Below are 8825 nucleotides of genomic sequence, written 5' to 3' on the forward strand. Positions count from 1 at the left end.
GTCAAAAAAAAAAAACTAATCTTCAATGGTGAACCTGCCTCCTGTTAACTTTGTTACTTCCTTTCTGTTTTTTTTTTTTTCCTTACCCCCCTTTCTCTCTCTGTCCCTTTCTCTCTCTCTCTCTCTCTGTGTGTGTCTGTATGGAGGTCCATACACATCCAAGCACCGGGGAAAGACGTGATAGATAGCGAGAGATAGAGGGAGAGGCACTGCTCAGTTTGTTGGCAACGACAAGCTGACAGCGTGACGCACGATAACATTTGCCCGCATCCCTTTTCCCGCTCAGCCAGTTCATTGCGTGCATCTCTATGTGAGAAGCGATGTTCTCGTGTGGTACGTATATATTTCTATCTACCAACGCTGAGACTGTTTCTATCATGACTCCGACACACAAACGTTTTTACTTGTACACCTGCACTGATGAGGTTGCCATGCGCTGCAGGAGAGATGGCCACGGTGGCTGTGCTCCGTAGAGTGACATCACACACAGAAACAAACACTGTAGCAACGGCAGCCGCAGCAATGTGTAACAAATACAAAATAAAACAAATAACAGTTTACTTTTCGTGGGTTCACCCTTTTGCGGTTATTCATCATCTATGATGCATCAATGCATGCATGAACATTCATACGTGTAATGAGATATATATGCGACGTAGAGAAGGAGAGAGAGGCCGAGAAAAAGGGGAAGAAGAAGATAAATATGTATGTGGCGAAAGCATCCTTGTGGCCTCTGCAGATGCACCGCCCCCTCGTCGAATATCATTTGGCCCGCCGTGTTACTCCTTCACAGCTCCCATAAACTCCGTCACGCAGAAACAGCTCATTCTACAGCTACACGACAAGTAGGGAAAGGCTAAAAGGGCGTGGAAGAAATCTCTACTGAGTAAAAAAGCTGCGATTAAATCGCTCGCCAAAGCGGTACCCTGTCACAACAGAATTGGCTGCAGGGTCCGTCAATGGGATAAACGTCCGCGCCGTCAAGACGACCCGCTCGGTCCTCAGCAATGTCACATGAATGGGTTGATTCTCCTTGTAGATATGCGTGCCCAACTCTACAACCTTTTTGTGGCTCCTGGGAAGGTGCACCGTGCCGCTCCGGCCAATCCCTGCCATGTGTATCGCCGTGGTAGAGGCGTCTGGCTGCACGGGTTCGGTACCATCCATTGTGTAGCAAATAATGCCACCCACGGGCGGTTCCTCAAAGAAGACCTCCATTTCTTTGCATTGAACGCATATAAACGGTGGGGGGATACCGCTGCCCGTGTCTCCTGTGGCCTCCTCTCGTGACCCTCGATTCCATGAAGTGGCTCGCGTGCAGTCGTAGACGGTGGCCGAGCTACGTGCTCTCTGGTGACCGTGTTGGTCCGTGTGGGGGTTAAGGAGCTCATCCGTGTACATGTCTTCCTTGAATGTCCAGGCGTACACAAAGGCCACATCGTCCCTTAACGGTATCGGTGCCCCCGTGTACACAACCCCCTTATTACGTGAAAACTTAACCTTCTGCCTGGCCTCGCCAATGTACACAAGTTGATAAATAATTTGGGTGTTTGGCAAGCGTCTGGACTCGTCGAAGTACAGCTCTGCCTTCACCGCGCGGATTCGCACCACGGGAGCCGGTATATTTGGATCTAAGAAGGAATGGCCCGCCCTGTAGACGGTGAGGCAAGCCTCTGTTGTACCGCTCGTTAATGAGCCATCGTGTGCCGACACTGTGATTGCGCGCACCACCACCGACGTCCGCAAGCCCCCATCCTCCGCATCGAAGGGCGGAACAGAAAGGGTGAAAGGGCCCGTGTAGAGCAGCGATGGGTGTGAGCCATCCACACTATAGCGAATCTGATCCAGCGTGGTGCTGCCCTCGTTGAGGGCAATGGTGACAGGCGTGAAGGTCGTCACCTCCCCCCTCTCAGGGATAATGCGGGGTGGCAGCGGTCGTGCGTGGCCACCCCGCGGGGCAAACGATGGGCTCCCAGGCCCGCTACGCTCTATGTTGACGCTGATCTGTTGCGAGTCCTGCAGCTCCACACGTGGGGCAGCTCGCTCCTCACTCACGACCCCGAAGCTGAACTGGTGCACGGAACCCACAACCTGCAGTGAGGGATAGACGGCGTAGGCGTAGACCGTGTAGCTGCCAGGGTCTATAAATTCCAGCGGCTCGGTGTACAACATGAAGTGATCACCGTAGCACTCATCCGTGCCAAGGAGCCGCACAATGTTGTCAGCGCCGCCGCCGATGCCACTGTTTACCGCGGCACCAGGACCCGGCACGAATTTCACATCCAAAAGAATATCACACGGATGTTGCTGTAGGCACTGCAACTGTACCACCAACGGGGACTGGTGCACGCCAGGAGAAGGCACGCACGACAACTCAAGGATGTGATGGCGCGTGAAGCCGGGGTACATAAGATAATTCATAATCCCCTTGCGACGGCGGAGCTGGTACCAGTAGTAAATCAACACTGCCAGAATCAGCACCAGCAAGAGTGCGCAGATCGCAAGGATCGGCACCACCACAGTGGGCCCTATAGTAACCATGATTTTCTTTCTCTCCCTCAGCTTTTCGTTTGAACGGTTTCCTCTGTCTCCCCACTTTTTACTTGTGTCTATAAACACCGTGTTGCTGGAGTGGAAGCGTCCAGTTTGCACTGTGTGTGGGTGGAGGGGAGGGGGGGGGGGGGTATGTTTCTATGGAGCTGCGGACGTGTGGCTTTGCGTGGACACCGGTCCCCTTCCTGTTGCTGAAAGAAAATGGAAGAAACCTTCCGTGGCTGCCACCCACCCAACACGCACCCACGGACCCGCACAGAGAGAGACTAAAAGAAGGAAAGAAAGAAAGAGTGACGGAGAAACTGAGAGGGATGTGTCAACGCTGATGTGTCCCATACGTCTCACGGACCGCTCAGTTGGGTGACGCCTCCCTCAGTCCCATGTTGCTGTGGAGAGGGTGACAGTATCTGCAGGCATCGTGGCGGACGCGTCAGCTCGACACCGAAGCACCTGCGGAATAAAAGCAGCTGCAAATACAAAAGACACAACTACAACAACAAAAAGGTCAAAGAGGGAAAGAGCATAAATTTCTTTTCTTTTCCCGGTACTTCTCTCTCAGTGTGTGCGTATATATGCATGCAGCGCACCCACACAGACGCACCACCGCACGCATGTAAACCAATACACACACACAAAAAGAGACACAGACAGAAGCGTGTATACATTGATATGAATACATAAGCATATACATATATATATATATACATATAACTTCTTCTCGATGGCTCAGCGTGGTGGCGGGGTATCACTGACTAGCAACAATCGTCGCTTCCGCATAGCTAGCAGTCGCTCCTGCACCACCACCTTTTCAATGGCGTCTCTAACGCGTTGCGGAATGCTTAGCGTTGCTGCTACGTGTGACACACGGGTGCGTTCCGCCTCACTGTACTCTCCGTCATCTGCACAGGCGCACACGGCGTCGTACAGCAGCACACGGGCCAAGGCTGGGGGAACAATTGAGCCTGAAAGGAACGCCGTCATATTTTCTGACAGTTGGGATGAGCCGCCTCCGCTGCCGCACCGCGCGCCCGCACCCCCCGCGTTCGTCCCAGCGTGAGCCGCACCTGTTCGCAGCTGCACCGTCTCCACAAACTGCGTAAGCTCTAACTTGATCCGCAAATCCTCCTCCCCATTGAAGGGGACAAGGTGCTCAATGAGGCCAAGCACGTACTGCCGGTTCGGCTCCGGCCGCTCCCTCCCCGAGACGCAGAACAGGAGCGTCTTCACATACGCGTAGGGCAGGTTGCACACCCCAATGTGGGGGCTGTACTTGGACCCGTACAACGTGTCTACAAGGAAGATGCAGCCCACGACGGGCGCGTAGAGGCCGCAAAGTCTCCGCGTCAGACGCTGCATTGCAAAAAGAAAAAAAAAGACAAAATACACAAAAAAGGGGTAGAAAACAAAAAAACTGGAAGAGCCTAAACGTTCGGATTCGTCTGGTTCCTACACTCACAATGCAGCCTTGGCACTGAGATGGGCTCTGCCTGCGCCGAAGAAAAAGGGCGGTGGGGTGAAACCCAGCCACACGCTCCACACGCCACCTACGCCCACGCTTCCTCCTCCCCTCCCCACACCTCACGCACTGCACGCGTGCAGGCACCACACAGTAGAAAAGATGGAAGAAAGAAGGGAGAGAAAAACGCACTGTGACCGGGACGCACACAACACAAAAACGGCTCGTTTACCCCGCCACGCCTCCTCCCCGCCCGCAGGCCGCAAGAAACGGAATGGCAGGGGTTTTGCAATTAATGTGAACGACGGGGCGGACTTAGATTGCAATGTCGTCACCGCGAGTACAGCAGGAAAAAAAAAGAGAGAAAGAAAGAAAAAGAAAAAACAACAATAATAATCAAAAAAAGAAGAAAAAAGGGGGGAGATATTATTGCAGGTCCAATAAAAAGCGCAAAAAACACAAAAGCACGTACTATCAGCCCCGTCTTTATTTCGTCCTTCTTCTTTGAACACTCCACGCAACCAAAACAAAACAAAAAAAAACGGGAGGCGTTACAAAAATCAAGGCCACGACACATCACATGAACGCATGTGTGTATGCGTGGCGCCCCCACACTGATTTCTCGCCTTTCCTTCGCGTTGTCACTCCCAGCGAAGGAGCCGGGACACCAGAAGATTCTCCAAGAGGGAAGGAAGGAAGGGACAGTACGGGCAGATAGAAATTTTCAAAAAAAAAAAAATGACGGGGCTGTGCGAAGATGCAAGACAGATGACAAATCACCCGCCTCCAGCACTGAGATCCGCTCGTGACGCCCCACCGCCCGCTGGCACCACCCGCAGCTCCAAAAGATAAAAAAAAAAAAAACGTGTGCGCCAATAAGTTTTCTCGTGTGCACACTCAAAAGTGGCTGCTGCTGTCATTGCCCCTCAATTCTGCTCCTTTTTTTCTTCTTTTTTTGGTTCCCTCACTTTTTTTGTTCGTTTGTTTGTTTGATTTCCTTCACTTTTTTATTCTTCGGTCGCAACTGTTTGTCCTCTCGCTTCATGTCATTTTGACTCCCCCGGTGAGTCTGTGCGTTCCCGTCTGTCTTTTTACACCAACCGCCTAGTCTTTTTTTTCCCCCCTTCCTTCTTTCCCACCTCTCCCTCCCTTTTATCCACACGTATAGCAGAAGCAGGAGGTGGGGACCCCGGCCCCTTCATCTCGCACCGCAAATAGATATCCACTGAGATAGATCCATAGTTTTCTGCATTTCTTCCAGGTCAGCAAGTGATGAGTGTAATCTGACAAAGTAATGCGCATTGCAAGCCCGCGCCGCAGCCCTGTCTCTTGGTTTTTTGTTGATTCATTTTGTTTTGCCTTCTTTTAGTGTTTCCCACGTCGCAATTTAGGTGCTAAATTTACATGTACGTGTGCATGCACGCCTTTTCTAATTTATTCCCTCCACACGTATTCACGTCGACGTCCCTCACCCCCGTCTTGTCCATATTTTTTTTTTGTCCTCGCCGTCAGTTGTAAGTTTTTTGCCGTGTTCTTTTTTTATTATTATTATTATTCTTATTTTTCCCTTTTGCTGAGGATTGTCACATTCCTCCATGTGGCCCCCGTCCTCCCCGCTGCGTGTCGGGTGGTTCGTGCAGCAGCAAGGCGACAACAGGAAGAGAGACAGCTCACTCCCACCACATATGAGCAAGGTAACACCACCATCCCGCGGCACCTTCCCCCCACAAAAACACAGTAACTAAATCACTGGAGCACAAAGGCTCAGAAAACGGGAGAAGCAGGAAACTGGCGGTAATGCATGTAACCAACTAAGCGGGGTCTCCCTGTCCCTCCCCACACACGCACACACACACACAGAGTGGCAGTGAGAAGCATGACGGTAGCCAAAGAACAGAAACAGTCACTTCCCTCTGCGCACCTCTGTGCAATAAAAAATAATAATAATAATAATGACGCTGCGCGCACGTAACCCACTTCATCTGTACAAGTATGCATGTGTTTGCGTCTAGAAGTTTATGGGCGATGTGTTTCTGCTTCGGGGGGTGCATCCTTCACCGCACCGTCAAACTCGTCAGATGCACGATGTGCATCCTGCGTAGAAGAGGACCGACGTTTTGTCAAGGGCTGTTGATAGGCGTCGTTTACCGCACTGTCAAAGTCATCAGGCGCATGCAATGCACCCTGTGCTACAGGGGGGTGTAGTGGTGTCAAAGGCTCTTGATAGGAGCCATTGATCGGTGAGTTCCTCGACTCTACTTCGACGTGGTCGAGGGCGTACAGATTCCCCGCCGGGGGCGTCCCATTCAGCGGTTGCATCTCCAGATCCAACACATGTGTGACGCCGTCTTGCACATTCACGTCCACGTCTTCTTTATCTGTCTTCAGCCGCGAGGCCCTCGTCGGGGGTGAGGTGCCGTGCACGGCGCTCGGATGTACGTGGTTGGCGGTCAGCACCAGCACGCCCGCCAGGTTCGGGTACTCGCGCAGCACCCGCTCCCCAACAGCGGTGAAGGTTCCACCGGCCTGCTGCAGCAGCACGGCGTTGGCCTTGATGAAGCTGTCCAGGAACTCGCCCTCACAGAGCTCCACCTGCACCATATGGGCACCGTAAAAATTCTTAAATTTCTTCACCTGTGCCTCCGCTACACTGCGGGCCTTGTCGCGGTCATTCACTTGTTTCGTGTACCGCTTGCTCTCCGTGAGGGCCTTGCCCTTTTTGACGTACTTCTGCTCCTTCCGCGCGAGAGTGGTGTCCTTGTCATGCAGCTTCTTCAGGAGGAGAAGCGCCTTTTGCCCCTCACTCAAGGTATGCTTCGCCGATTGCCGCAGTGGGTCTATATGACCAAAAATGTGCTTGTGCAGGGTGTCCTTGTATACGACAAGCAAGTTGCCGTCCTGTATGTCGCGTGTCGCCGTCGTCAGCACCTTTGCCACCTGGTGCAGGGTGTCCAGGGGCATGCATGACTCACGGCAAATGGCACTTTGCTGTCTATCCTCCAAGTGCACCGCCATCGCCCCCGTTGCTTCCTGAAGGCATCTTCCAGTGCTGTCAAGGCACCTCAGCACCTTCGTTATGTTCTCCACATACTTCTTTAGATTGCCCTCAAGCTCGTTGAGGGCCTTCTGCGACAGCTCAACTTGCTTGAGGCGCTTCTTCACCTCAGCAACGTCCTGGGGAGCGACCTGGGGCTCTTTCATCTGGCCGTGTGTTGATGCTGTCTAGGATTTCCGTGAGGCCTAGTAAGTGATCCGCACACCACAGAAATCACCCTCTGCCCCACTGCTAATAAATACTTATGTGTAGCCGCCGCTGGTATTGGTGTTTTGACTCGTTTTCCCTCCTCCGCTGTGTTCTGACCGCAGGTGGGAAGGGCCGTGCGTCAATGAGGGAAGAAGAAAATGGGTGAATGAAACCAAGCAAAAACAAAAAACGGTGTCACTGCCACACAGCGCACCCACGTCTGCATCTGCATCGTATGCACAGACACACACGCACACACGCAGTTGTATTTACAGTCACTCTAAGTATACACATATATGCATGCGCACATGTGTACTGAACTATGATATATATGCGGGTACCCCTCCCCTCAAACTCCTCTCTGCTCGTCAAACCCCAGAAATTAGCCAAAAAAAAAAAAAACTCACCTTACCATCAGTATGGCCAGAGGCGCCAGCCCAGCACAAGATGGCAAACAGCATACTTCCCCTAACCCACCAGGGTTTTATGTGGTCCCGGCGCTTCGCATCACCTGCGCCACTCCTGACCAATACTGCGAGGAGAGATCGCCCATGGCATTCAGCGCCTGTTTTATGACGTCAACGCGACGTTCCTGCAGTTCGTGGCAGACACGTGCCAACTCATCTTCCCTCTTCGTCAGCTCCAGCCGAAGGGCATCACGTTTATTGATGTATTTCACGTAGTCGGGGTTTTCGGAGGAGTTGCGATTTTTCTTGACATCCGATGCAGCAATCTTCTCAGCCTTGGTGCGGGCCTCGTTGTACTTTTTGCCCACCTTCTCGTGTTCCTCGTGCTTGACCCGCGCCAGCTTCATCAGCGACTTCAGGCCGTCTCCAATACAGTCCGTCCTCTTCATGAAATCGTTGACGTACTGCGCCATGACGTACTTATTTCCGCCCGTCCGGTCGCTGAAGCTGTTCTCGCCTTTACTCTCTGTCGCGGCGGTGTTGCGGTGGTTACCTACTTCCTTACTGAAGGAGTCCAACAAACTGCGGAGGGAAGGCGGTATATCGCCAAATGACATTTGACGGAAGGAAACCACCATGTCTTCGAGAGCACTGTCAACCTTTCGCACCGCCACAATGTAGTTTTTGCTTGCCTCGTTGAAGGCCTTCATCCCCTCCTCTATTCTCTCCACGAGTACTGCCTGCGGGTCGGCGTTTGCGGAGTGCAACCCCATTGGATGGAATGTCTGTGTATTGTGTGTGGTAAGTGAGTGTGTGTAGATGCCGATAGTGTGTTCCTTGTAGCTGTCCCTGCGCTCCTGGCTCCACTTGGGTGCCGCCAACAGACAACAAGAAAAAAAAGAAACTCCCCTCTCCACCCAACACAAACGCAACAAAGAGAGAGAGAACAAAGAGAGAGAGAAAAAGAGAACAAAGAGAGAGAGAAAAAGAGAACAAAGAGAGAGAGCAAAAACACACGCACGCCTCAGCCGGCGCCTTCGCACTCCACGCTCCGCCCACACAAAATTGGAAAGAAACGACACAATAGCCTGCCGGAAAGAAATCAATCAAAGATATCAGCCAACCAGCCAACACCCTCTCACGCCCGCAGCAGGGCCCCCCATCG

The 8825-nt window shown here is 52.4% G+C and overlaps 4 protein-coding genes across 4 annotated transcripts, besides 14 other annotated features; all 4 read right to left on the reverse strand.

Annotated features, from left to right (window-relative positions):
• Nucleotides 1–90: 90 nt before the first annotated feature.
• Nucleotides 91–128: a microsatellite.
• Nucleotides 129–879: 751 nt separating this feature from the next.
• TraAM80_03376 (uncharacterized protein) lies at nucleotides 880–2541 on the reverse strand (the record flags this gene model as incomplete). Its single annotated transcript, XM_029380351.1, has 1 exon — nucleotides 880–2541. One exon carries the CDS (start codon nucleotides 2539–2541, stop codon nucleotides 880–882), a length of 1662 nt encoding a protein of 553 aa, XP_029239717.1.
• Nucleotides 2542–2659: 118 nt separating this feature from the next.
• Nucleotides 2660–2684: a microsatellite.
• Nucleotides 2685–2777: 93 nt separating this feature from the next.
• Nucleotides 2778–2806: a microsatellite.
• Nucleotides 2807–3137: 331 nt separating this feature from the next.
• Nucleotides 3138–3174: a microsatellite.
• Nucleotides 3175–3261: a microsatellite.
• An 18-nt stretch (nucleotides 3262–3279) lies between these two features.
• On the reverse strand, nucleotides 3280–3909 carry TraAM80_03377 (uncharacterized protein; the record flags this gene model as incomplete). The annotated part of the gene is made up of 1 exon (XM_029380352.1): nucleotides 3280–3909. One exon carries the CDS (start codon nucleotides 3907–3909, stop codon nucleotides 3280–3282), a length of 630 nt encoding a protein of 209 aa, XP_029239718.1.
• A 3-nt stretch (nucleotides 3910–3912) lies between these two features.
• Nucleotides 3913–3964: a sequence feature (GA-rich).
• Nucleotides 3965–4358: 394 nt separating this feature from the next.
• Nucleotides 4359–4425: a sequence feature (A-rich).
• Nucleotides 4426–5545: 1120 nt separating this feature from the next.
• Nucleotides 5546–5574: a microsatellite.
• A 272-nt stretch (nucleotides 5575–5846) lies between these two features.
• Nucleotides 5847–5868: a microsatellite.
• Nucleotides 5869–5938: 70 nt separating this feature from the next.
• Nucleotides 5939–5963: a microsatellite.
• Nucleotides 5964–6025: 62 nt separating this feature from the next.
• TraAM80_03378 (uncharacterized protein) lies at nucleotides 6026–7210 on the reverse strand (the record flags this gene model as incomplete). Its single annotated transcript, XM_029380353.1, has 1 exon — nucleotides 6026–7210. The coding sequence occupies one exon, from the start codon at nucleotides 7208–7210 to the stop codon at nucleotides 6026–6028; it is 1185 nt and encodes a 394-aa protein (XP_029239719.1).
• Nucleotides 7211–7491: 281 nt separating this feature from the next.
• Nucleotides 7492–7515: a microsatellite.
• A 222-nt stretch (nucleotides 7516–7737) lies between these two features.
• TraAM80_03379 (uncharacterized protein) lies at nucleotides 7738–8433 on the reverse strand (the record flags this gene model as incomplete). The annotated part of the gene is made up of 1 exon (XM_029380354.1): nucleotides 7738–8433. One exon carries the CDS (start codon nucleotides 8431–8433, stop codon nucleotides 7738–7740), a length of 696 nt encoding a protein of 231 aa, XP_029239720.1.
• A 9-nt stretch (nucleotides 8434–8442) lies between these two features.
• Nucleotides 8443–8477: a microsatellite.
• Nucleotides 8478–8595: 118 nt separating this feature from the next.
• Nucleotides 8596–8666: a sequence feature (GA-rich).
• Nucleotides 8667–8680: 14 nt separating this feature from the next.
• Nucleotides 8681–8716: a microsatellite.
• Nucleotides 8717–8825: the final 109 nt, after the last annotated feature.

The sequence above is a fragment of the Trypanosoma rangeli genome, assembly GCF_003719475.1.
Source record: "Trypanosoma rangeli strain AM80 chromosome Unknown Tra_15.4_contig_00088, whole genome shotgun sequence".
Taxonomy (NCBI): domain Eukaryota; phylum Euglenozoa; class Kinetoplastea; order Trypanosomatida; family Trypanosomatidae; genus Trypanosoma; species Trypanosoma rangeli.